Genomic DNA, 27697 nt, shown 5'->3' with positions numbered 1-27697 from the left:
TAAATCTATAAAAAGCATTTCAGGAAGAAATAAACCTTAAAAATAATAAAATATAATTCAAGAGAGAAAAATATGCAATATCGACAATGATTAATGCCAAATTCAATAAATACTCATTTCATTTGAAAACCGATAAATAACCACCTATAACACAATTATAAAAGTTATTCTATTATAATTAACTTAATTCTCATGTCAGACATATATCAATGCGCTCGTGCAGCTCGTGATTGAGGTCACGACCAATGCAGTGGAGGGTTTTGTTTCTTTGTTTTTCTTTTTTTTCCCATTATATCAGGGAGTTGAGGTAGCAGGGAGCAGGAAGCTCCACCCTCTCTCGCCTCCCTCTTTGCAGTAGAACAAAATATAAATATTACACCTGGCATTTCCTGACGTAAACACGTCATAGGTTATTCTTACATGAGACGTGTAAGTGCACTTAGCATTTTTCTTTCCATTATTCCCTTTTGATTCTTTTTCAGTCGTGGCTTTCCCTTACTGCTTCCTGTCTTTACGCTCTGCTTTGTAACCGATATTCGGTCTCTGTGCTTCTGGCGACTGGCCGTCTAACCTGCTGTCCATCCTATCGGTTTCGAAGGCGAAGTATTTACACGCAAGGCCTTTCTGTAGACTTTATTTTGTTTGTTGGTGTTTTTTTCGCTGAAGTGAATCCCAGAGGCCTTTTCTTCTTATCTAGGTTCCGCAGCTTCTTGTTGTGCGCCGTATTAGTCGGGATAAGAAGCAGTAACAGAGGAAGTCATGGGCGACGCTGAAGTTCCGAGAGTCCCTATACCGGGACGCAGAAATATCCTGATTACAAGCGCCCTACCTTATGTTAATAATGTTCCGCATCTCGGAAACATCATCGGCTGTAATGCTCGATCTTACAGATAATTGTTTGGCTCTTTTTTTTTAATGATTTAGGGTTTGGTTTGTTTTTTTCCTCTTGCAAGTACTTCCACCATTTATATGACGAGCGAGTGAAATGTTTCTGTATATTGATTCTCTTGTTGCAACTCTTTCCATATGCATGCAAGATAATCAGATTAAGGATCTGCTTTAAAGAGCTATCAAACAAAAACTGCAGCGTCGAGAGAATTGTATATGGATGCATGCTTAATCATCTTCGTTCAACACATGAACTCCTATCAGCAGTCATTTCTGTCAATCACATGCAAGATAACCAGATTTAAGGATCTGCTTTACTTTAAAAGAGCTATCAAACATAAACTGCAGCGCTGAGAGAATTGTATCTGAATGCATGCTTCGTCATCTTCGTTCAACACATGAACTGTCATTCGAATCATCTCTTTAATAGCAAATGACTACTGTATCTGTGTTGCATCTCTTGCATATTCAAACCTAATAGTTTTATTTCTCAACCACTCTCTATCTCTCTCTTTTAATTTTTCTTTTCCCCGTTATGAGTGATCCCATTTGCTTTACTGTTTCAGGCGTTTTGAGTGCTGATGTATTTGCTCGTTACTGCCGAAATCGTGGCTACAATGCCATCTACATATGTGGAACTGACGAGTATGGGACAGCCACAGAGACCAAAGCCATGGAAGAGAACTGTACGCCTAAGCAGATTTGTGATAAGTGAGTTATCAACTCCCTTGCTAAAAGAACTTTGCACAAAATCTTTACTAGCCTCTTTATTACATGAATAGTCAGAAATGTGCATTATACAATATCCAGTTGTTGCACTATCTGGATTCATTTTTGGGCTATCTTTTTCTTTGAAAGTTGTCGTGTTTGCTTATGTTAGCTGAACTGTTGAAATATAGTTAATAAACTTGGTTGGAATATGAAAAACCCAGCCACTCCTGTATTAGTGGTAGGGAATTCTTGGTGGTCTCTGAAATATAGTTGATAGACTTGGCTGGAATATGAGAACCCAGACTACTGTCTCAGTGGTAGAAATTCTTTGCTGACTCTAAAATACCCATGGATTTACTAGAATAGATTCATTACAATACTAGCACTTTCCCAGGACTAAACTTTCTAAGTACAATACTTATAAAAAAAAACTTTCTAATTACAATTAAATCGGGACTTGCTGAACTGAAAATGCCTCGTTGAGAAAGGATTCCCAATAATTTACTTAAGAATCTAAACACCTAAGAATAGACTTACTTTCTTTAACACTTTCATAAATTGACTACTAATAAAGGAGACTTACCGGCCAAAGGTTTTCCTAAAGACAACCCTCTTAATTGGGACCGATGACAAAGTAGGAAACTACTAAAAGTGGAAAAAGCTGGTTTTTTTCTGGATAGAAAGTACTAACAGAGTTCTTTCTCAAACCAATAACTTTCCAAAAAAAGTAAGATGCGGTCTTACGGTCTTCCTCTCCTTTTCTGCTTCCTTGTTTTATAAACCTTCAATGGTTTGGGATGGCCTAGTCTACCCTCAGTGTTTTCCCACAATTTTTTTAACATTAAAACTATGTACCATCTCATCTTCATCCTCTGTGGATGAATTACTTTGCCAGTGTGTTTTCATCTTGGGAATAGTTATGACATGGAATGTCTTGTGTTACTTCTGCATTATCTCTTACCTACTTCTTGTTCTTTACTTCTTTTACTTATCTTTTTCCAAAACGAATATCAGAATATCTATAGAATATATATTTATTATTTATTTTTTAAAATTGAATGTCAGAATATCAGTTAAGAAATTTTTATGCTAAAACTGCCACCCTGAAAGAATGCCTTAATGGATTTTTTTTTTGGTTTTCCTTATAAATGCTCTTGGGTTTTGGTCTCCCCTATAAAAATCTTGGTACCTTTTAGTTCTTATAATACCCTCTCAATCAATTGGATATGCTTCCTCACATTTTTTTTTCTGCATTGTGTCCAGTGTGTATTTACTGTTTTGAAAATGGTGAAAGCTTTTATTGAAATAAAATAAATAAAGAGTATATAGTACAAGGAAGTCCTCTAGATTGCAATTGGAGGCAGCTCCCAAAGGCAATTTGTCCTCTTTAGCTAACCTATGTGATGAAAAGTCCTATATTTGCTTTGTGAAGCTGTCCTATATTTTTAGTGGATCCTTATCTTCACAACTTTCTCATGTTGCTTTCTTTCTATTACTCAGATATCATGCAATCCACAAGGAGGTCTATGAATGGTTTGGTATAAGTTTTGATGAGTTTGGGCGTACGTCAAGTCCCCAGCAGACTGTAATTTGCCAAACAATTTTTCAGAAATTGATAGAGAACAATTGGTTATCTGAAAACATCATGCAACAAGTATGCATTATATAATTTGTACTTAATGTGTTTTCATTTCCTTTAAGAGTTGAACCTTTTACATATTGTTGAGATTGCTGTACTTCTAACAAAAATGGGGCTTTTATTTTTCTTTTGATTTGTCTGTTCTGCAGCTATATTGTGAAACATGCAAGCGCTTCTTGGCAGATCGGCTGGTTGAGGGTACATGTCCAACTGAAAATTGTAATTATGAGTCTGCACGAGGGGACCAATGTGAAAAATGCAGTAAATTGTTGAATCCAACTGAACTGAAGGACCCTAGATGCAAGGTACATACTTCCTCCTGAACCACTGGGTCTAAGCTCCCGAAGTCTTGATTATTATCAATCCGAACGTAAATGGAAAGAACAAAACAGGAAAAAAAAAGTCACTGCTTTTTGGAGTATGTCATTGTCAGTTCTTTTGTTTCATAGGTATGTCAAGCAACTCCACAGATTCGTGATACAATCCATCTGTTTCTTGAGCTCCCACTGTTGAAGGATAAATTAGAAGAGTACATCAACAATATGTCCGTGGTCGGATTGTGGAGCCAGAATGCCATTCAAGCAACGCATGCGTGGCTAAAGGAAGGGTTAAAACCTCGTTGTATCACCAGGGATCTTAAGTGGGGGGTTCCTGTCCCTCTTGAGAAGTTTAAGGACAAGGTTTTGTTAGAATTTTGATTTATTGTTATTATTGTTTTTTTTTTCATCCAGTTTTCAAATTATAACTTATCTTTTACCTGCTCACTGATGGGACCTTCACACTTCCAAAAAACAGCCCGCCATATTGCTTAACATGCAGAGAATGCAATTTACATAGATTTTATTGGAAACTTACATGAGGGAGCAATTTGTCTTCTGCAGGTCTTTTATGTGTGGTTTGATGCCCCAATTGGATATGTGTCAATAACTTCATGTTACACCTCTGACTGGGAGAAGTGGTGGAAGGATCCCGAAAATGTTGAGTTGTATCAGTTTATGGGCAAGGATAATGTACCATTCCACACGGTAGGCATGCTGCAGTGACTCTCATTTGTTTGTATGGCCTTTATTATGTTTTTAATAACCTTGTAAAATAGATAGATTGAAGAAGAATTAAGAAGAAACAAGAAGAAACAAGAAGAAACAAGAAAAGGATTGAAGAAGGGAGGACTGCGATGAGCAGCCTACTCGATGGGGAGAAAAGTCAACCCCCATCATTTTTAATTAATCTCACTTAAGTAATCTTTTACAACTGGACAGAAATGCTCCTCATAAGAGGACTTATACATCAATAGATAAAAAGAATCTAAGCAACCAGAATTTACAAGTTCAATCACGCGAAGCATAAACTAATAATCTGGACAACCTTGACTGCAGTTTTACTGAACTACCAACACGTGAAATTACTGAATTATCCCTGACCTCTAACAAACCTCTTGAATAATGTTCTTATTTATCTTAATAAACTATTTACTTTGTTCGGGTTGCAATTAACAACATATTACTTTTCAAAGTAGAGGGTTACATCCCGTTGGAGCTAATTTTGACAGGCAAACTCTTTTGGGGCTGTTTGGTTTTCATCATGTAATCTATGGTTACTCTTTTAAGAGGGTTTTCACACTATCAATATTTTTCATTTATTTATTTATTTTGTTTTGAAAATGGGCGCATTCATTCAACAAGCCCGAAAGCAACAACTATGCCAAGGAGAGGGAGTCCCTTACAATGAGACATTGGTGGGAAACCCCCTATTGAGCAAGACATCAACTAAACAATTAGCTATGTTAAAACATGATTTCAACAAATTACATTTTCAATTCCTCTTGTTCCCCTTCTTTTCCTTCTCCATTTTGGATTGTGGCTTTGATACCATTTTACAATCCAAAAATCTGAAATTCAAAATAAAAGTTGCAGATATTGAGAAAGAAAGATAACTTAAAGTATAGAAAGAACTGTAAATGAAAGATGAGGGATAGGGAGAGGGGGAGAGAGTGAATAGGAGTGAATGAGAGAGGTGACAACAACAAGGAAGCTTTAAAGATTTATTCTTAGAGTAGAGATGGATTCTATTTGGTTGTAGGGCAAGGAGGAAGCAAAGGTTGGAAGATTGCGATGAAAAGGAGTAGGAAAGAGACATCTCAAGAGGCGACGTTGTCAAGGATCTCTTGGTATGATGGGACTATTTTGCGGATTGATGCTCAAGCAAAAGAAGGATCGTTAGCTTCACATTTCTATCATCAATGGCAATAAATGATCCTTCGTTCCAATTTCATACTATATTGGTGGTGCATTCTTGAAGCAACTGCAAGCAGTATGTCAATGCTTGGAAGGACGAACACTTAGGTGTTATGTGCAAGCATGTCACAATTTGTCATGTTGGTATTTAATTATTGGCAAATGGAGTGTAAGTCAGCTCACTCCTATTATGCCAAGGTGGCATCTCAAAAGGGGAGAGGGGTGAATTGAGTTTTTAAATTAAAAATTAAGTGCATGAAGTGCCAAAATAAAATACGAGACAAGTAATAGAAAGTACACACCACAAGGACGCAATGGATTTTTGTTCTCGATGTTTCCCTAATGGTAGTCAATGTCTAAGAACATTTGCTCGAAAATTTTCTACTAATATGTTCTATTAGTTGAAATTTACAAAGAGGTTTCAGGCTATTTTTAAGCCAAGTGTAATCCTCAATTACAAAATTTGATCCCTCCCCAAGAGATTCAATACAAACTAGATTTTGACCCTAGTTGGCATTCCTTTTCTAGATTCCAGGCTCTAGAATGCCAATTCTTCTAGCTTTAAGGCACTAGAATCTCTACGAATTAAAGCTTTAAATACAAAAGAGTAAAATTAAATTCGCAACTTTCTTTCGGAGAGTGAGCCCTTATCCTAGTAAGATCTAAACCTCCAAATATTTAAGCACGTGAACAAAAATGTATAGGAGTTTGATGAAACTTTGAATGTAAAAAATATGAAGAGAAAAAAAGGAGAGTTTAGGCAAATTTGAAGTTTTTCTTTTCAAAAGCGTAAAATTGGAATATTAGACCTAAAAAAATTCTTCCAGAGGTTAGGTATGCCAATGTTAGCTCAACTATAAGTCTTTTATGAGCTTGGGGGCCTAATTATAAGTTTTCCAGCCAAATTAACTGTTTTTTGCTCGTTTACAAAAACTACAATAAAAATTACAAAAAAAGTATGATCAACCATGTATTACGCTTTATAAGATATGCCAAACTGCATTTTGGATGATCAATCGAACTCATGTAGATTGATTGATAGTGCCATATGATACTATACCATTTTGACATTTAAGCATGATATAAGCTACTCTAAGGGATTTACTGATTATAAAAAAATTGTATGCATCGGTTAAAATATCGTTTTGAAATGTTTCTTGCCCTAAAGTTCCATAACATAATTGTGGTTAAGAATCTGAGTTTGGTTGGTTATCTATTTACATAGCTAGAGTTCTTAAGATTTTCTCTTTGATTTTGATACTAGGACTTTAAGTTTTCAAGCTTTCTTTTTGTGTAAATCTCTATCTGGTGACATGGTGGTCTATATGGACCTTCTGGATATGGGCGAAGGGCAGAATTTTGGAATGAAATGACTCTAGCTATTAGTGACTAGCTCTACTGTTGGCTTCTTGAGAGTGACTTTTATACAATTTGATTTTGTAATGAAAAATCCTTCCCCTTTGGTTAATGTCACCTCCATGATAGGCCACAACATTACTGATGGCTTCAAGTTGGAACAGATAGCCACATCTGAAAAAAATCATTCACTTGGAGTAACAAACAGCTTAACCTAGTTCTGTCACAATTGGACCTTTTCCTCATCACCGATGGCTGGCTTCACATCTATTCGGAAGCCTCGGGGCTTGTTTTGAGAAGGATTGTTCTTAATCACTTGTCAATCCTCCTTGGCACTAAATCGAGTACTTGGCGGAGGAAGCCATTTCAATTTGAACTTATGGCTAGAGGACAAGGATTGCTGTCGTCTTATGGAATCATGGTGGAAGGAAGCTGTTGTGTAGAATGTTTTAATTGCTATGAAGCTGAAGGTGTTGAAAGATAAACTTAAATCCTGGTCCAAGGCCCTGAACACTTCCATCTTTGCTCAATTCTTCATTTGGAGTTCGCTTAGCAACAACATTCTGACCATTGATAATCTCCATCGGCGGGGCAACTTGGGCCCCCCTCTTCTTTCCCCCTTTGCAGTGCTGAAAACGAAAGTGTGTCCCACATCCTCATCCATTGGCCCTTTGCCTGGGAAATCTGGACTTGCCACCTCTACATGATTGGCCTGCAGCCGTGCCTCTCTCATGATCTACACTACTTAATGCCTTATGATGGGGTCTTCGCTTCCCAAAATGGGGAAGATCATCTTATCTGTCTGCATTGCATTTATTTGTTGGGGCATTTGGATTGAGAGGAATAACAGGCATTTTAACTACAAATTTTCTGATGTGGATGCCGTTTTAGCGACATAACTAACTAGATCTCTACTTGGCTTCACTCTCGCAAGGAGTTCACAAGCCTGAGTCCCCCTGCTCTTAGCTTCAACTAGCGGGTCATTGTCTAGATGTCTGGCCCCTACTGTAGCCCTTCCATGCAAGAGTGGGTGCCCCCTCCCTCTAGTTTATTGAAGCTCAATTTCGATGGAAGTGCTTTGGGCAACCCGGGTCCTACGGGCTTCGATGACCTTTTTAGAAATTTTGATGGTGACACCCTCATATCCTACTCCGAGCCCAGGGGCATTTCGGACTCTACTTCTGTTGATTTTATGGCTCTCCTCCAGGGCCTGGTTATCTTCCGTATCATCTTGCTGCCCCCCTTGTCATTGAAGGCGACTCTAGCGTAGTTGTTCCCTGGTGCTCTTCTCCTTTCCTCGAGCCTCCTTGGCGTCATTGGGCTACATTTCGTGATATCAGAGATATTACATCCATGTTTTCTTGCTTTTGGTCCCATGTTCCTAGGTCAGTCAATTCTGCGGCTGATAGTCTTGTAAAAAAATGGAGCTTCTTTGCAATCTCTTATTGTAACCAGATTGCTCCTTTAATTTTTGTTTGTTCTTTTAAGGATTCCTTAGCACATCACTTTTAAAAAAAAAAAATCGACTCTCAATCCTTTTAAAGTCTGCAAGTTCATCCAGGACATGATTTTTCAATTGCCTTTTGCTTATTGAACTCAAAGGTCAATTTGTTTATTCTTCTTCGTGCCTTGACCTAAGGGTTAATGGCTTGTGCTGCTATCTAAAGCAGTTATAGTTTGTTGTTGTGATCCTATAAGGATTGTATGAAATTCCGAAGTGTAATCTGGAGACTTGCTACTTGCATCACCTAATGTAAGACACAGGTTGGCCTGCACAGACTTCACTGGGCTCCTTAGTGATGTTATTTCATCCTCAATCTCTGTAAGCCTTATTACAAGAGAGTTGTAGAGTATCAAAAAGGATTTTTTGTGAACCCTAATTCAATTTTAAGAAGTGTGGGGCCCATGGGTATCTGCACATACCTATATTTGAAGTTCAAAGGTGTTTATCATGAGGTGTTTATCAGGTGTTTCTTGTTTAGTTTGATTAGTGTTGTTGTGGCTGTAAGAAAGAATTATTATGGCTGATTTTGGAGAGGTTATTACTCCTAGAACCACTGAGTTTACCAAAACCAAGAATTATATTCAGATTACTGTTGTTAAGATTAATGGGGGCAAATTACCCGAATTGGTCTCGAATAGTCAAGAAGTTTTTGAATGCAAAAAGGAAAGCTAAGTAAATAAAGGAGAATCCTCCTGATCACAAAATCAAAGATTGGGAAGTGGAGGATCACTAAGTTCAAAAATGGATGTTAAATTATATGCAGCCTCATGTTAATAATCAAGTTATTAGTTGTGACACAACAAAGGATATCTGGAAGACACTTATGTCTATCTTTTATCAAGAAAGCAACTTGTCTTTTGTTTATGAACTGTATGTGAAGTTTTTCAATAGGAATAGGGGTGACAAGACTCTTACAGAATATTTTATTAAAATGTGTGGGGTGCTGTAGAAGATTGTGGTACTTCATCCTTTTACTATAGATCCTGTGAAACTACGAGAGTAGGATGGCCAAATACAAGTTGCCAGGTTTTTTTATGGATTATGAATTGAATATGAGGCCTTAATATCACAGATGTTAGTGGATGATGATGTTCCTACTTTGGAAAAAGCTTACACATAGTGATTAGAGCTGAAATGTGTCTGAAACTAGTAGGGATAATAAAACCTCAAATGCGGCAGCCCTTAACTTGTTAGTTGAAAGAGTAAAAAGCAAATCTGGTTAATGACATACTGTTAGGGAGCTCATGTGGATACAGTTAATGTTAAAAGAGTAAAAACTTGCGTAAGAGGGCCTTATGGTACTTAATTGTGACAATCAAATTGTCATCTTTATCATAAGCAATCCGGTTTTCCATGAGAGACCAAAACATATAGAGGTTGATCAACACTTTGTAAGGGATGCAGTGATAAGTAGTAACGTAGTTACCCATATGTCAGGATCACTGAGCAAATTGTTGATGTATTCACAAAATCCCTTGGAAAGCGAGACTTCAATAAGTTTTGTACCAAGCTGGGATTAGTTGACATATATGCTCCAGCTTAAAGAGGAGTATTAGAAGTCTGGGGTATTTAAGTAAATTTTCATTTGGATAGGTTTGTAATTTGTTAGAAAAAAATGGTCCAGATTAAAGTTTCTAAAGTGGTGTGGCTATTATGTAAATTCTGTGGGTACCAAGGGTGTTTTACATTCTTATGTTTAAGTCCTTATGTTAGGGACTTGTGAGCTTTTTGTAAAACACTTTGTGTAGTAATAAAACATGATGGGGGTCGACTTTCCCCCATCCTGCAGGCTGTACAACAACCATATTTCTCTTCTTCCATTGCTTTTTCTCTAATTTTTCTTCTATCTTCCTATTTCACAATAATATATATTTATTATTAGAACATGTCATATAAGTAAATCTCATGAACAATAATATAAATTATATATAATAATGAACAATCTATCTAAAATATATATTTGGAGTGACAAGAAAAAGAGGATTATGTTAATTTAGCTAAAAAATATTTTATTTTCTATTAAAATATGGAAATGTACTCTTATAATTTTAAATTGCTATATAATTAAGTTACCATAGTATGTTTCTTACCAAAACGATTAACATAGTACCTTATTTCTAGTTTCCAAAATAGCTGTAGTTTGTTATCTCTGCTATTTCTTCATATACAAAGTTTCATTATAGTTATTATTATTTTATCAAGTAGACCTGTTATCAGGAAAAAAAATTATTACTTTATCAAGACTTTGTTTACCATATTGGAAAAAATGTTTTATGAAAGTGGTGAGCAGCACCCTTCTTTGAAGGGGGATGGGGCCTTCTGCTCTCAAATTTCTACTTATTGGCGAAATGTGCATTTTTTTGGATAAACTAGAAACATTGCAATGAGGAATTCTTTTGAAATCCTTGTGCATCTATAAACTGCAGGTCAACATTGATATTTTTTTATAAGAAATGCTTTCATTGACTCTGGGTGCAATGGTAACTGGGATTCCCTGTGATCTGCTGTAGTCATGTGCACATTGTATGATGAAAAATAAGATTAAAGATCTACCTATTGGAGGAAAGTGATAAGAAGTAATTGCAGTTAAAAGTTTTGGATGGGAAGAGCCAATTCATGTTGGAAAGATATCCGGTCAAACGATTGTGGTGTGAGGATTCCCGAGGGTTGGGTATATAGGCTGTGGCAGAAACTTCAAAAGAGCACCTTCATACTCTCTGTTAATATAAGCAAATCAAATACAAACGTAAATCTAACTATTCCTTGTTTCAGTCTTGGCTGTCAAAGTGATGAGGACTAATATGGTTAAGATGTTACTTGCTGACCTGTATTACTTCTTTGTTGAAGATCGTCATTTTTCTGTTAAGAAAAACTAAGATCCCTTCTATTTTTTCCCCTCTCAAAATCTTCTGCAGCTGATGGTTCAGTAATCTTGTAGAGGTGTGTGTTTATGTTATTGCTTATGTATTAGACAGGATATTTAGTATTCCACTTTGCTCAAATTGCTCAGAGTAAGTTTAGTGGTTAACTTAGTTCAAATTCTCAAAGCAGTGCATGTTTATTTATAAATTCATTATTTTTTGGTGATTTTTGTTGATTTATCAGAACAGTTGAGTTTCAGTTTCCTCGACTTCATCACGAGGGTCAATTATTTCCATTTTTCTAGGTGATGTTTCCTTCAACACTTCTTGGAACTGGTGAAAACTGGACATTGATGAAGACCATTAGTGTTACAGAATATTTAAATTATGAAGCAGGTTTGTTTGCTGTCTAATTAGTTATATGCTCAAGATGTGTGATTGTTGATTATATGGTTTTCAATTAAAGTTATTTCACTTCATCAAAAAAGTTAAAGTTGTTTCTTAGTTGTTGGGCTGTGTTGTAAACTATTATTGCAGGGAAATTCTCCAAAAGTAAAGGTGTGGGGGTCTTTGGAAATGATGTGAAAGATACAAATATTCCTCCTGAAGTTTGGCGATACTACTTGCTTACTAATAGACCAGAGGTAAACTATGTTTGCTTGTTGCTTGTTACTTGTTTTTCCAGTTGATATACTTCTTGATACGTGAGGTGGTATCATTAAAATTATTCTTATTTTCAGCCAATTAATCTGCTCTTATATGTTTGTTCACATGGCTTTTCTGTTATGCAGGTTTCAGACACATTATTCACTTGGGCAGACCTGCAAGCCAAACTTAATAGCGAGCTGCTCAATAACCTAGGCAATTTCATCAATAGAGTTTTGAGTTTCATTGTAAAAAGTCCAGGTTGGTATGAAATCTACTATTTGTTGGACAACAGTGACTGGTTACTATTGGGTTCTCCCTTATCGGATAGTTGCACTGTCGCCAGGATCTGGATATGGGTCAATCATCCCTGATGCTCCAAATGCAGAATCACATCCGTTAACTATGAAATTAGCTGACAAAGTTTGCAAATATGTCGATCAATATCTTGAAGCTATGGAAAAGGTGATTACATTGCATGACTGGGTTGTCGTCTCCCAGTGCACTTGTTTGGAGTGATAATAGTTTGTTTTCTCCATGGGACTTAGGTTAAATTGAAACAAGGTCTCAAGATTGCAATGAGCATTTCAAGTGAAGGAAATGCCTATTTACAAGTAAGCCTCTAGTCTTGTATATAATCCTCTTGCTGTATCGGATGCTTCTTGGCTTGATACTGAACTCTTTAACTGCTTTCTGCCAATTAATACTACAGGAAAGCCAATTCTGGAAGCTTTATAAAGAAGATAAGGATTCTTGCTCTGTTGTCATGAGGACTTCTGCTGGGCTTGTATGGCTTCTTGCGTCTCTCTTAGAGCCCTTCATGCCATCTTTCTCAATAGAGGTAATTTATCGACATCCAGTAGTCAGGTGATTCACCCACTTATGTCCTTTAAGCCCATGTTGAAAAATTGAACTCATGCTATTGGTTTGATCAATTTTCTTCTCTCTTTATCCTTATCTCTATGGAGAGCTCAAGTGGGCTAAATTTTGAGTGATGGTTCATTGATATAAAAAAAAAAAAATCTCTTAGTGAAATCCATGGAGCTTATGTTCGCTTGTCTCGCCTTCTGTTTTAGTTGGCTTAGCCAACTGTTTTCCTTATCAGTTTAATTACTAGGAGTTGACTGGTCTTGTTTCTGTGACTTATAAGGTGCTGAAGCAACTTAATGTGCCTCCAACACAAATTTCAATTTCTGATGAGAAAGGGGATATCGATAGGGTAAAAGCACCTTGGAAAATCCTACCTAGTGGGCACAAAATTGGGACACCAGAACCATTATTCAAGGAAATGGTATGCAAATTCTTTGCCTTTATTAATTGAACTCAGGAAAATGAATACTTATTATTCATATTAAGATCATTTTCTGCAGAAAGATGATGCGGTGAAGTACTTCCGTGAAAAATTTGCTGGAAGTCAGTCTGAGAGGATTGTGAGAGCCGAAGCAGATAAGATTGCTGAGCAACTTAAGAAAACTAAAGTTCTTGGTAAACGATTTCTGTTCTCATCTTGCTTTCAGTCTGTGTCCTGTATCTGAATGATTTCTTCTACTCACTGTCATCTCACTGTGGAGATCCTTTTTTCAACTGTTCCACATCTTGTTTAGTAGGTACTTGTGTATCAACATGGAGGTTGAGTTAACAGTCTATTCCATAAAAGCACAATAGATGTGGCAGCTGTCTTGTCTTGACCATTTTTGCAAATGCATAGGCATGGCAACCTGAATGCTAGTTTCCGTTTTAGTTTCTCCACATATTTTTTTGTGCTAATGCCACAAGCCATCCTTCTTACTGGACAATTGAGCCTAGGTAATGAAATGAGTGGCTTTGGCATATAACTTGGCCCACAATCCTCTGGTAATGATTTGTTTTTTTTTTTAAATTTGCCCACTGCATTGTCTTACATTAGTTTTGAAACCTTTGGGTTCTAGGGCTTGCCTCCATGGCTTTAATTTTTTATTTTACATTCTAGATTGTGACAGTTAACTCTATATTATCGATGAAGAAGCTAAACCAAGGTTATTTCTTGAATACAAGTCAGAAGCTTGTCCATGATTAAGGTTGAATGTTGTGGCCTTAGACCTGAACTTGGTTGATCACTATTATAAGAAATGCATTTCAGTTCCTTCTATTTTTTTCATACCAGTTACAACAGTAATTCTTATCTTTAATTTTCTTCCACTCGGTATATTTGATCAAATTCTTTAATTTTTTTTTAAAATTTCTCATTTTTTTATGTTACTTTACCAAACATTTATCTTGTGAGACAATGTCATTGTTATTTTTTCTAATGTGGTTAGGGATTCTTTAAGCTTAGATCATCAAATAGAATATCCAAAGTGTGGATTCTTACCTTATATAATTCATTTGAGACCTGTACTAATCGAGATAGCAGGCTCGTGATTTGATACAAACTAGAATGTTTAATATTTGACAAAAAATGTCAAAGTTGAATTTAGCTATCTGATGTTTTATGAATGATGGAAAGGAGGCTGGATTGAAGGCCAACAAATCTTGGCTGTGTCTCACTGTTTCTTCCTTAGTAAAGCCATATCATTTATAAGAATGCCTTTTTTTTTTTTATGAAGGATGTAAAAACATAAGAATGCTCTTTACTTCATTACATTTAAAATAATGCTATTATCTCAATTTTTCTTCAAAATTGATCAAAATAAGAAAAAAATCAAATCAACAACATCATGAAGGCAAGGCATAAGAAAAAAAATTAGAATAAGAAGAAATCAGGTTTTAAATCATTTGATTTTTCAAAAAAAATTCATTTGATTTACATTTGATCCTTAAATTAAAAATTGGGTCTACCTAGAGATGGAATTCAGTCCATATTCCCTTTTCCCCTTATGAATTGGGTTCCTCATGTTTCTAATTTGAACCAACATTTTCAAAGCTTTAATAATTAGCATAGGTAGTGGTTCCCTAGATTTTGAGTTTGCTGTGCAAGTCTTATTCCAAATTATTGGTATCATTTTGAGGAACAGATACAAATCAAGGGAAGAAACCTAAGCAAACTAAGCAAGCGGGTGAAGTGAAACCAAAGAAGGATGAGTCAGAAATATCAGTTTCAAGGTTGGACATTCGTGTGGGCCTCATCACCAAAGTTCAGAAGCACCCTGATGCTGATTCACTTTATGTTGAAGAGATAGATGTGGGGGAGGCATCCCCCCGCACTGTTGTCAGTGGCCTTGTCAACTACATTCCTCTTGAACAGATGCAGGTTTAGATATTTTCTTTCAGAGGCATAGATTCTTTAAGTAAAAGAATTTCAAATTTTTTAGTGGATTTACATAACAGACATATTTCTGGTGATTGACATAATTGGCAGAACCGGAAAGTTTGTGTCCTTTGCAATCTTAAACCAGCAACTATGCGGGGCATCAAATCACATGCAATGGTTTTGGCTGCTTCAAGTGATGACCATAAAGTAAGTAAACGTGGTGACCTTATCATTATCATAATCTTTGTTATACTTGATGCATATGAATAAACCATCATTTCTCGCTTCAGTAGTGTTATTAGGGTTTGTATACTCTTTACCTGATGAATTTTCTGTTGTAAATTTTAGAAGCAACCAAGCCTTTTGTTGGAATGACTTTAATAGTGATTTAGTTACCGTGTTTGGAGGATAACACTTCTACAAATACATCACAATGTTTTTTCTCGTGGTCTCTATAAACATTCTTATGCAGTGGACCTTAATTATTAAGAAACCTCCCGACTCATGCTTCCCAGTTATCATGGAACTTGCTCCACTATAGTAGTGCCTAGTATTCTGTACTAGTTGGTTGGGCCAATTCCATTCTATTTTGGCTGTAAAAAGCGAAAATGAAATAATAAATATTTAACATTACAAAACTGAAACTCAGATTGGGACGTGCTTTTGGTTTATGTTTCTTGACTAATACCAGTCTCATGTTGCCTTATTTAAAGCAGTCTTTTCACATCTCATTGGTTGATCAAGCCTTGTCATAATCTGCATGTGTGGACATTGACTAAAAGTAAAGAAGACAGTAACTACTTGAAGGGGCAAGAGAAACATACCAGTATTTTTTGTCCATATTGGTATCATCTCTTAGGACATTCAAAAGAGAAACTTTAACAAGTGTCACCATGCCTTCTTAAATATCTGTTAAATGGGCTACAATCCATCGTGATTGACTGGTTACTTTGGAGACCTATTAAACAAAATTGTTTTCTTTTTCTGAAATGTTTGTTGAACAAACTTATGAATTCAATAAAATCTGTAAAAAAATTGAAAATTGGGGAAAAGAAGAAAGAAGGAAGAAAGAAGGAGAGAAGAAGAGGAGGACTTCGTTGAAGGCACTCGATGGGGGACAGTCCACAACCTCTTTTTTTTATTCCTTCCAAGTAACTTATAGTCTAATTACATAATTACTCCTCTAGACACATCTCTATAACTCCCTAACCCTTCAAATAACATGTAACTTTAACTACAAACTTCTCTCAATGAAAACACTCTTACAGTCTTACTCAAATAAGGTACAATGACTAAAATGCCCCTACTTGACATTTAACACTCAAGTTGGAGCATATATGTTTATAAGACCTAATTTGTTACAAAATATCCTAAACTCATATTTACCCAAAGCTTTAGTAAAGATATCGCCAATTTTGTCACTGGACCGAACTCAAGGGGTAACAACTTCCTTGCTCATTTCTGCATCTCGGATGAAATGATTGTTTACCTCTATATGATTCATTCACTCATGAAACACCGGATTGCTTGCAAAGAAAATAGTTGTTTGGTTATCACAATACATGGTCATGGGTTCTATAGAGATTCGACTCTTGGAGAATTGACTTGACCCACATCAGCTCACTTACAAAATGTACTATAGCTTTGTACTCAGCTTTTGCACTTGAACGAGTCGCCATATTTTTCTTTTTGCTCTTCCAACTGATCAAATTACCTCCTATGAACACACAATATCTGGTAGTATACTTCTTTTCAAGCTTAGATCTTGCATAATTTGCATATGAGAACGCCTCTATCCTTGTGAGATTCAAAAAGTAACTCTTTTCCAGGTGATCCTTTTAGGTATCTCAATATCCTTTGAGCAACTTCAAGATGAATTTTGCATGGACATTCTATGAATCGACTTACCAAATTTACAACAAAGGATATATAGGGATAAGTAACTATTGCATAAATCAACCTTCCAACTAACCTTTGATACATTGTTTTGTCTTTTAAGTTCATTAGTTCTCTAATTGTAAAGATTATTGCCAACTTCCGTTGGTGTCTCTTTAGGTTTAACACCTAATAATCCATATTCTTGTAGCATATCTGTTATATACTTCCTCTGTGTTGAGACAATTTCTACCTTATTTTTAGCAACTTTTATCCAAAGAAAGTATTTCAATGAACCCAGATATTTGGCTTGAAAATGTTTAGCCAAGTGCTCCTGCACTTCAATTCCCTTTTTGTCACTTCTTGACAAAATGATATCAACAACATACACAAGTAGCACTACAATTCTAGATGCTCTTTTCATAATAAAGAGAGACTGATCACTATGGCAATACTTTGGGCTGAACTTTTTAAGCCACACCCTAGGACTACTTCAGTCCATATATAGCCTTCTTTAACCTACACATTTTCCAATCTCCCCCTAAGCAGCATATGTAGGAGGTTGCCCTTTTTCTTCCAAATCAATATAGAAGAAGGCGTTTTTAATTCAAGCTATAACAAGGGCTCCCTAATTGCCTGCTACAGACATGAGAATTTTGACAAAGGTCAATCTAGCAACATGTGAGAAGGTCTCAAACACATCCACACCATAGGTTTAAGTATATCCTTAGCCACCAATCTAGCTTTATAGTGATCAACAAACCCATCAGTTTTATATTTCACGGTGAACACCAAGCGACATTCGACAATTGTAGCCCCAGGAGGTGGATTATACAATATCCATGTGCTTCTGTCATGTAAAGCTTGCATCTCAACATCCATAGCTTGCTTCCGCAGGAGATACCAGAGTATCTTGCATTGAAGAAGGAATGATACAAAAAAACAAAGAAATAGCAAATTTCTTGTATTGACTTGACAGAGAATCAAACGACACAAAATGAGACAAAGGATGTCTAGTGGACATATACACAACTTTACGAAGTGTAATAGGAAGATCTAAATCATTTACCTCAAGAGCAACAAGCGAAGAACATTTCAATATAGGCAAGAGAGGGAACTTTTGTAGGTGTTTTAAGAGTCCATCTTTGATACACCTATAATGGCTTCGGTGCTCGAATATGAGATGGCTGGTTAGGAACATATTCCATAGTAGTAGTAGCAACTACATTAGTATCACCATGAGATGGATCGGACTGCATGTCAGAGGTGGAGAAAAATGGAACGTCCTCAAAGAATGTCACATTTGCAAATATAAATGTTTTTTGATGGATGGACAATAATATTTATAGCCCTTTTGTGTACGTGAATAATTGAGAAGCACACATTTGACTGTGCAAGGAGCCAGTTTATTAACAAAGGAACCAAACAAATAAATGAAGCACACACAACCAAAGGTATGAGGACAAAAGGGGAAATAGCTTAGCCTATGGATTTAGTATTTGGAGGGGAATTGCCCCAATAAGTATTGAAAACGACATCTTGTTTATAAGAAAGCATGTAGTAAGTGCAACATTACCCCAATTTGAGTTGGGACGATGCATAATCAACATTGTATTGCAACCTTAGGAAGGTGACAAATTTTCCTCTGTTACTCCATTTTTTTGTGGAATAAACACACATGAAGATTGATGAATCATCCCATGATTTTGATAAAAGACATCAAATTTTTATTCATAAATTGTAATCCATTATCAATGCAAGAATAAAAATAAAAATAAAAATAAAAATAAAAATAAAAATAAAAATAAAAATGAAGAGATGCATTAAAATCGTTTTTTTTTCATTATAAAAATTCTGAAATACATGGAATACTTTTGATTTCTTTCGTAGGAGGTACACCTAAGTAGAATGACTAGAATCATCAATAAACAAAACAATGTACCTATAACCTAAAACATGAGGAACTAGACATGGTCCCTGAACATTGGAATGAGCTATCTCAAACAGACTACTACTTGTTTGATTATGAAGTCTGATGATGTTTTCCAGGTTGACATGACTCACATTGAAATAATAAATTGGACAACAATTCATGAAATATTTGAACCAGTTTTGCTGAAGAAAGATGTTATAACCATATATGTGTTATGGTCCTGGGTTATGTACTTGACTTTCCGGTACCTACTAGGCCAATCTTTTGGGTAGTATTGGTTAGGTGCTTAACATTTGGTATCGGAGCAGGCACCCACGTCGCGAGTTCGAATCCCAGAGGGGGCGACCTAGCGGTGTCGCTAGAGTTAATGTTTGGTATCAGAGCCACTGGAAGGGTGAAACTGCAATATGGAGAATGGATGGAGTTTGCTGTGGTGATCCTTTCAAGTGATATAGTCCTCCCCTCTTGCGTGCGGAGCCAATTATCCTCATCTTGAGATTTTGAAAATACACAATAAATATGATAGGACGTCATAGAGCAATTCATGGATATGGAAGTTGACTAATTGACAACAAATTAAGAGGAAACTTAGGGAGCAAATAATACAAATTTAAGTTATAAGGATTGTGTAGACTGAATGTCTCCGACTCCATGAACTAAAGAGATATATCCATCAACAAGGATAACATGTTTAAAAGAGGATTGATTGAAATTCGAGAACAAGGATGATGTATCTGACATGTGACGAAACACCTGAGTCAATAACCTAGGAAGACGCAGGGCTCACATGTAAAGCTGACATACCTGAACTAGCAAGAGTAGCTGTAGGAGTGTTGGTTGAGCTATAGATGTAGAAGAGGAGGATGTTCAAGGTGTTGGGCAATTTGTTGAAGCTCATCGAGGGCATCAAGGACTATACCAATTGCTTGAGTGGAAGTAGTCTCTGAAAAATGATTTATGTGTTCATAGTGAACACACTTTCTATCACTTTTCCCCATCACTTTGGCCTCTACCTCTACCAGAACTATCACGACCTTTGCCTCTTCCACTTCCACTACGGCCTCATACAGATTCTGAATGTCCTTGACTGTTAGGCGCAGTTGCATCAACACCTTTAACTTCTTTGTTATCCTTGGATGTGATTACTGTTTCTGCACGCATAACTCTGTTAAAGGCTTTGAAAAGTGATGGAATGTTATTGGAGGCAAGTAATTGAGCTTGAACAGCTTCAAATTCTGGTCCCAACCCATGCAAAAAGTTATCTACATTTATCTGCCCCTATTCCTTCCGAAGCTCCTTTCCATCTGTGGTAAATGGATGAAAATACTCATCTTCTGCAAAATGCTTTGCAACTTGTTTTATTATTCAGTCACTATTCTGTCGACTCTCTTAGTACTAAACAACTTCACATATAGCTTATAACGTCTAGATAAATTACTTTCACAGACATCCATATTTCGTGAGCTATTTCACAGATCATGATTTTGACTTCTCAAATTTGTGTATCCTATTGCTTTGATACCATGTAAAAAGAAGAAAATTGGAGAATAAAGAAGAGAGAAGGAAGGAAGGAGGAGGGAAGAAGAGAAGGAAGTGTGCGATGAATGTACTTGATCGGGTAGTCCATGACCCCTCTTTCTTTGTATTCTTTTAAGTAATAATAATGATTTTCAAGTTAAAGAAAAGTGATCGACAAACCTTCACTGTCGAAATCGAAAGAAATTAACTCTCCTCGAGTCGACGATGAATCCTTGACAGCGCTAATAAACCCCCGATAGCCGTAATCACTAGGCACACTTATAATAGAGATAAAAATGGAAACTCTGTCGAAATTGATGTAGAACTCACCGGAAATAGTCGCTGATAACCACTGGTATTCGAGAGACCAGTTTTCTCCCTGAGCCATGCTTTGAAGACAAAACGACGCACCCCATCCTCTCCCTCTGTTCTGCCTCTAAATTCCCTCCTGAACCAATTAAAACTATAAAATTCCCAAAATGCCCCTGTCCACATTAATCACTCTCTAATTATCCTCCCAAGTTCTGTTTACTCCTTCTAGAGTTGGTAACACTTATTTGGGGTCTATCATTACCCCCTGCCCAAACTTTCACCTTGTCCTCAAGGTGAAAAGTAGGAAACTGAAGCCTCATTGCCTCAAAATCTTCCCAAGTGGCTTCAAACTCGGGTAGGTCCTTCCATTGCACCAAAACCTCTAATTGTTGCTGCCCATTTTTGTCTACTCTTCTTATATTCAAAATGGCAGCAAGTTCAACCAACATTTCTAATTCAGCAGTCAATTGTGGAGGAAGAATTGAAGATGAATGTGATATTCCTTTTGCTCGACGAAGTTGGGAGACATGAAACACCGGATGAGTTTGTAAGCAACTCTTCCAACTCGTGACACCACCTCAAAAGGTCCATAGAAACGTGCTGCCAACTTTTGATTGCGCCAAGTGGCCAAGGAGCGTTGCCGATAGGGCCTGAGTTTTACAGACACACGATCCCCTACCTAAAACTCTTCATCCCTCTTTTTAAGATCAGCCGTGGCCTTCATTCTCTACTGAGCTTGTAGTAATTGCATCTTCAAATCGTCAAGATACGCATCCCGTTCCTCTAAAATCTGTTCGACTTCATAAACTGTAGCTGTCCCGGACTTAATAGTGCAATAAAGACGGAGGGTCACGTCCGTATAAGACTCGGAATGAAGTGGTACCCGTAGAAGAATGGAAGCTGGTGTTATACCAATATTCCGCCCATGACAACCATTTTGCCCAAGTTTTTGGTCTATCAGAAGCGAAACATCGAAGATAGGTCTCCAAACACCTATTAACCACTTCAGATTGACCATCTGTTTGAGGGTGGTAGGCGGTGCTGTGCCGCAAATCAGTCCCTTGGAGGTGAAAGAGTTCCTGCTAGAAACCCTAAACCCTAAACCTTGTCCCGATCCGAAATAATAGACTTGGGCACCCCATGCAATCTAATCACCTGTCTCACAAATAAATCCGCCACGGTTTTGGCTGTAAATGGGTGCCACAACACCAAAAAGTGAGCATACTTGCTCAACCTATCCACTACCACCATAATAGTATCAACGCCCTCTGACTTTGGCAACCCTTCAATAAAATCCATGGTCAAATCCTCCCAAACCATCTCTGGTAAGTCAATAGGCTGTAGAAGACCAGCTGGGGACCTTGCCAAGTGTTTGTTCTTTTGGCATACCTCACAATTTTGAACGAATTCAGTCACTTGTTTCTTCATACCCGGCCAATATAAGTCCGCAACCATTCTTCTATATCTTTTAACCTCTCCCGAATGGCCCCCAATAGGTGTACAGTGGTATTCACGCAATAAGGTTGGAATTAAGGAAGTCGTAGATAAAACCAACCTACCATTGTAAAAGAGCTGCCCATGGTCAACTTGAAACCCTACTACCTTGTCACCAGCTGCCAATCGTGTGATAATTTGTTGTAAGAATGAGTCCGCTGCCACTTCTTGATGTAAAACATCCATATCCAGCCATTGCACCCCAGAAACTGCAGCTATATTCATCATGTCCGGTTTGCAAGAGGGGTCATCCGCCACTCTATTACTTGCCCCCGGTCGATATTGAATGTCAAAGTCATAGCCCATCAATTTCACCAACCAGCGTTGATATTCCTCACTTACGAGACGCTATTCGAGCAAGAATTTTAAACTTTGCTGGTCAGTTCGCACCAAAAACTTCCTTCCTAGCAGGTAAGGACACCATTTCTGAATAGCCAACACAATGGCCATGAGTTCTTTTTCATAAATAGACTGGATATGGGCTCGTTCACTCGGTACTTGACTAAAAAATGCAATCGGCCGTTGATCTTGCAGTAGAACAACCCCTAGCCCATATCCAGAAGTGTTGGTCTCCACAATAAACAACTTCTAAAAATCAGGTAGAGCCAAAACTGGTACCGTAGTCATGGCTTCCTTCAAACGCTCAAACGCCCCGGTGGCTTCATCCGACCACCCAAACCTATCTTTCTTTAACTGATTGGTCAAGCGTCTCGCAATATCTCCATAACCCGAAACAAATTTCTGATAGTATCCTGTAAGACCAAGGAAACCCCTTAGTTCTTTAAGTGTGGTTGGTGCGGGCCAATCAACCATAGCCTGTATCTTACTCGGATCAACTGACACCTCCTCTCTAGAAATGATATGTCCCAAGTATTCTATCTGTTCTCTCCCAAAAGAACTTTTCGTAGAATTAGCATACAACCTGTGTGCTCTTAATTTCTCCAAAATGGCCACTAAATGATCACAGTGAGCACTCCAACTTGGACTATATATCAAAATATCATTGAAGAATACCAATACAAATCACCGGAGAAAGGGTTTGAATACCTCATTCATAAAGGATTGAAATGTAGCCGGTGCATTGGTAAGCCTAAAAGGCACGACCAATTATTTGTAGTGTCCTTCATGTGTTCGGAAAGCTGTCTTGTGCACATCAGCTGCTTTCATTCTGCTTGGGTGGTATCCCGACTTCAAGTTCAGCTTTGAAAAGACCTGTGCTCCATGAAACTCATCTAACAACTCATCGATCACTGGGATGGGAAACTTATCCGGAATAGTCTCCTTGTTAAGGGCTCTATAATCCACACAAAATCTCCAGCTTTCGTCTTTCTTCTTGACTAATAGCAAGGTGCTTGAAAAAGTGCTAGTGTTAGGCTGTATGATTCCAGCAGCCAACATTTCTCCCACCAACCTCTATTTCATCTTTTTGTATTTGGGGGTACCGATATGGACGAACACTCACCGGTGACGCTCCCTCCTACAAAGTTATGGCATGCTCCTTTTCCCGTTTTGGTGGTAACTCTTGGGACATGGCAAAAACATCCCCAAACTCCATCAAAACTTTCTGCACCATCGTTGTCGTGTCCTCCTTCGGTTGTCACGTTGCCACTGTGGTACTGCCCAACTTCACAAGAACCCCATGTCCCTCATGCTTGATAGTTCGCATCATCGCCTTGAGTGAAACCAAAGTTTTGTGCAAGGAGGGATCTCCCTGTAACACCACCGTCTCATTACCCAATCTAAACTTCATAACATGTGTTTTCCAATTTGTATATATTCCTCAGGTTTCCAACCATTGTACACCTAAAATCACATCGGTGCTTCCCAATTCCAACGGCAGAAAATCCTCCATGACCTCTATTTCTTGAAGAGTTAATTGAACCCCCTTACAAATTCCTTCCCTGGGAAGTGCCGCACTTGTACCCAATTGAATGCCATACTTTGCTATTGGAGATAAAGGCAGGCGCAATTTTTTGACCACTGTAGTGGAAATAAAATCATGGGTTGCTCCTCCATCAATAAGTACGACGACTGGTTGTTCTCCAATGCTTCCCGCAATCTTGATAGTCTTCGAAAGTATTAATCCAACTACCGAATTCAACGACACCTCCACTATTTGAGCAGCCGCTCTTAACCTCTTCCTCCTGCTGTTCACACTTGCCGTCGTCGCCATCATCCATAACTTCGTCTTCCAGCTTTTGTAAAATCAGCACTTGTAGATCCTTGTTTTTACATCTATGCCCAATTGAGAATTTTTCATCACAACGGTAGAACAAACCCCGCTCTCTCCTGTATTGGATTTCGGCTTCCATGAGTTTCTTGAATGGCGTCCTCTTCTCCATCCCATGTTTTGTCGTGTCTGCCATGGACATGGTCCTCCCATTACCCCCAACTATGGTCCCCACTGGTTTTGGAGTACCCAGCCCAAACCGAGTCTGCTTAATAACTTTATTTTTTTCTTCCAACTTTTGGGCCAACTCCATGGTCCTTCCGAACCCATTGGGCTCCAGCACCCTCACCTAGGCCCGAATTTCGGGCTTAAGCCCATTAACAAAGTTGGACTCCAACACCTTTTCTAGAATATCTTCCAACGTGGAAGCCAAATCCTCAAATCGCCTTCCATAATCTCTCACGGTGGTCTCTTGCTTCAACGCCAAAAATTTCTCATAAGGAGAGCCGTCTTCTAAACTTTTGAATTGTTTTAGCAATAAGGACTGAATTTCTTCCTAGTTCATGATCTTCCTCTTGTTATTTTTATACTTGAACCATTTTAATGCCTCCCCTTCTAGACATACTACGACAACTTCCAGTTTTTCACCGTGAGATACCCTGTTAAGCGAGAAATAGCATTCAACTCTGTAAATCCAGTCATCGGGGTCTTCTCCCTAAAAAATTGGCAACTCTAACTTCCTGGGTCGCACTTCATATCGGCTTTGCTGATTCCGGTCAACCCCGCCACCGTCTCTTCTGTGTTCGATACCTCTCTGGATCGAGTTATCGCCCACTGCCGAGTCCAGCCCCTGTCTTGCAGTCGCGGACCTACTCTGCACATTCAGATTTCGGTTGAGCTCCTCTTGGGTACGCTGTTGTTCAACACGCCCAATCATCGCCGTCAACCCCTGTTCCATGGCCGGAATCTTCCGAACTTCTTCCTTCATTGAGCTCACCTCCTCCCTTACTGAGCTCACGATTCCTTCCATCGATTCCACTCTCGACTCCATTCTGGTAGTCGCCATGAGGATCGTTTTGTGCTCCTGATAGCGCCGCTGTCCTCCGATAGAAATAACGAAATCTTGTGCGAATCCAATCAACAGAAAGAAACGGAAACTCCACTTCACTGCCGATATCCAGAGGCGAACCCAACCTCGCTCTGATACTAGATCATACACCCCGATAACACTAATAATGATTTTCAAGTTAAAGAGAAGTGATCGACGAACCTTCACTGCCGAAATCGAAAGAAATAAACTCTCCTCGAGTTGATGATGAATTCTCGACAGCACTAATAAACCCCCGATAGCCGTAATCACTGAGCACACTTATAATAGAGATAAAAACGGAAACTCTTGTGTCGAAATCAATGTAGAACTCACTGGAAATAGTCGCCGATAACCACTGGTATTCGAGAGACCAGTACTCTCCCTGAGCACGCTCTGAAGACAAAACAACGCGCCCCTTCCTCTCCCTCTGTTCTGCCTCTAAATTCCCTCCCGAACCACTTAAAATTATAAAATTCCCAAAATGCCCCTGTCCACATTAATCACTCTCTAATTATCCTCTCAAGTGCTGTTTACTCCTTGTAGAGTAGGTAACACTAATTTGGGGTCTATCATATAATTACCCCTTTTGACAAACATCTCTTGAACTCCCTAACCATACATCCAAATAATGTGTAACTTGAACCACAGACTTCTCTCAACTATCTAATCTAAGACCGTACTGTTACAGACTTACACAGATAAGGTGAAATGACTAAAATGCATCTACATGACATTTAATAAAATTTTATACTATTATAGATGCATGCCTATTCTTAACACTCAAGTGTGGGGTTTCTTTGTAGTTCTAAATGATTTGGGTGGAAGCTCATTGAGCCTACTCTAGTACCAAGTTGTCATTACTTTACGGACTTACACAGATAAGGTTAAATGACTAAAATGCACCTACATGACATTTAAAATTTTTTTATACTATTATAGATGCAGGCCTATTCTTAACACTCAAGTGTGGGGTTTCTTTGTAGTTCTAAATTATTTGGGTGGAAGCTCATTGAGCTACTCTGGTACCAAGTTGCAACTAAAGTAGTCCCAAAACGACTTTGTCACTATGGAGCCCTATTCTAAACCTTTCTACCTTTTTGTTTGTTTGTTCGTCTTGTTTTTTTTTTTTTTTTTTTTTTTTTTGTTTTTTGTTTGAATCTGCATCTAGATTAAAATGTCAACTAAATCCCAACTCTAGATATCTTTAAATTTTAAATTGAGTTGGTTGAGAAGAGATGAAAATCTTTTGAGGATTTGTCAGTGGGAGTGAGTTTATGAGTGGCAGTTTTCTTTCCATTTTTAGTGCATTTTTTGTATGGCTAAAAGACATAAAAAACTTTTTTTTTGGTTCCAAATCATTAAACAAATATATACAATTTTCTTAAATCGAATGTTAATTCTTGAAAAATTGGATTTCAGGTTGAATTGGTGGACCCACCCGAGGCTGCAGTAGTGGGTGAGAGAGTGTCATTTCTTGGATACTCTGGGGAGCCCGATGAAGTACTCAATCCAAAGAAGAAAGTTTGGGAGACTCTGCAACCTGATCTACATACTAATGAAGAACTGGTTGCCTGCTACAAAGATGTGCCACTCACTACATCAGCTGGAGTTTGCAAGGTTTTATCCATATCTAAGGGAGTGATTAGGTAGAATTGAACGAAAGAAAACGTAGGATTCATAACCTATTGTACGCACGTGGGGAATTTGGGGCGTTACCAATATTGAACTCCTCTTTTTCCCATGTCGGCCCACAGGCATTGTTGGTGAAAGCTCATTCTCATATCAGGACTCGAAAAGTCATGAGAATAATTCGTTGTGAAGTGAAAAGTTGCTGGAAGAAAATGGCCAATAGTGTTTACTGTTTTTTAAAAATTGGGTAAAAGTATTTATTGACATGTCTACTGGGCCACAGTTAATGAAGTAATGATCATCTGAGAACGCAAAAGCTTTTGTGTGCGTTGAATGTCAAGGAACTTTCAAAAAGAAAAAAGATTATGATGGTAAAAATAGGCGTTTAAAGCTAGAATGTCATAGCAATAAAAAGGATATATGGATAATACATGTCTGTAAGCCAAGTTTATTTGGCAGATTATTTTGCATTGCACTGTACTCAGGGGCATAAATGGTATTTAATTGAAATGGAATAAGTTATATTAAATAAACATTTTGACTTTCGTTTATGCTTACCTGAATATTTGTCTTAGATTGTATACCATTTATTATTAATAAAACACTATA

General features: G+C 37.7%; 1 protein-coding gene across 3 annotated transcripts; it reads left to right on the top strand.

The window, feature by feature from the left end:
* Nucleotides 1–499: 499 nt before the first annotated feature.
* On the top strand, nucleotides 500–27404 carry LOC137944706 (probable methionine--tRNA ligase). 3 transcript variants are annotated; one of them, XM_068790426.1, is made up of 18 exons: nucleotides 500–603; nucleotides 698–871; nucleotides 1455–1599; nucleotides 3100–3253; nucleotides 3388–3543; nucleotides 3688–3918; nucleotides 4120–4263; nucleotides 11499–11589; nucleotides 11731–11837; nucleotides 11985–12099; nucleotides 12185–12303; nucleotides 12387–12452; nucleotides 12551–12679; nucleotides 12989–13129; nucleotides 13209–13323; nucleotides 14832–15067; nucleotides 15176–15274; nucleotides 26879–27404. In XM_068790426.1, the coding sequence occupies exons 2-18, from the start codon at nucleotides 760–762 to the stop codon at nucleotides 27107–27109; spliced, it is 2391 nt and encodes a 796-aa protein (XP_068646527.1). In that variant the 5' UTR covers nucleotides 500–603; nucleotides 698–759; the 3' UTR covers nucleotides 27110–27404. The 3 variants fall into 3 exon arrangements, with proteins under 3 accessions (XP_068646527.1, XP_068646529.1, XP_068646528.1); XM_068790428.1 differs by having other exon boundaries at nucleotides 506–603; nucleotides 679–871; XM_068790427.1 differs by lacking the exon at nucleotides 500–603 and having other exon boundaries at nucleotides 633–871.
* The last annotated feature ends 293 nt before the right edge of the window (nucleotides 27405–27697 follow it).

This window comes from Aristolochia californica, unplaced genomic scaffold, assembly GCF_029961685.1.
Source record: "Aristolochia californica isolate CCGP_79_NKW_82.1479 unplaced genomic scaffold, dmAriCali1.0.hap1 SCAF_11, whole genome shotgun sequence".
In the NCBI taxonomy this organism is placed as follows: domain Eukaryota; kingdom Viridiplantae; phylum Streptophyta; class Magnoliopsida; order Piperales; family Aristolochiaceae; genus Aristolochia; species Aristolochia californica.
The sequence above is the reverse complement of the archived record's forward strand: the minus strand, read 5'-3'. Positions and strand labels throughout refer to the sequence as shown.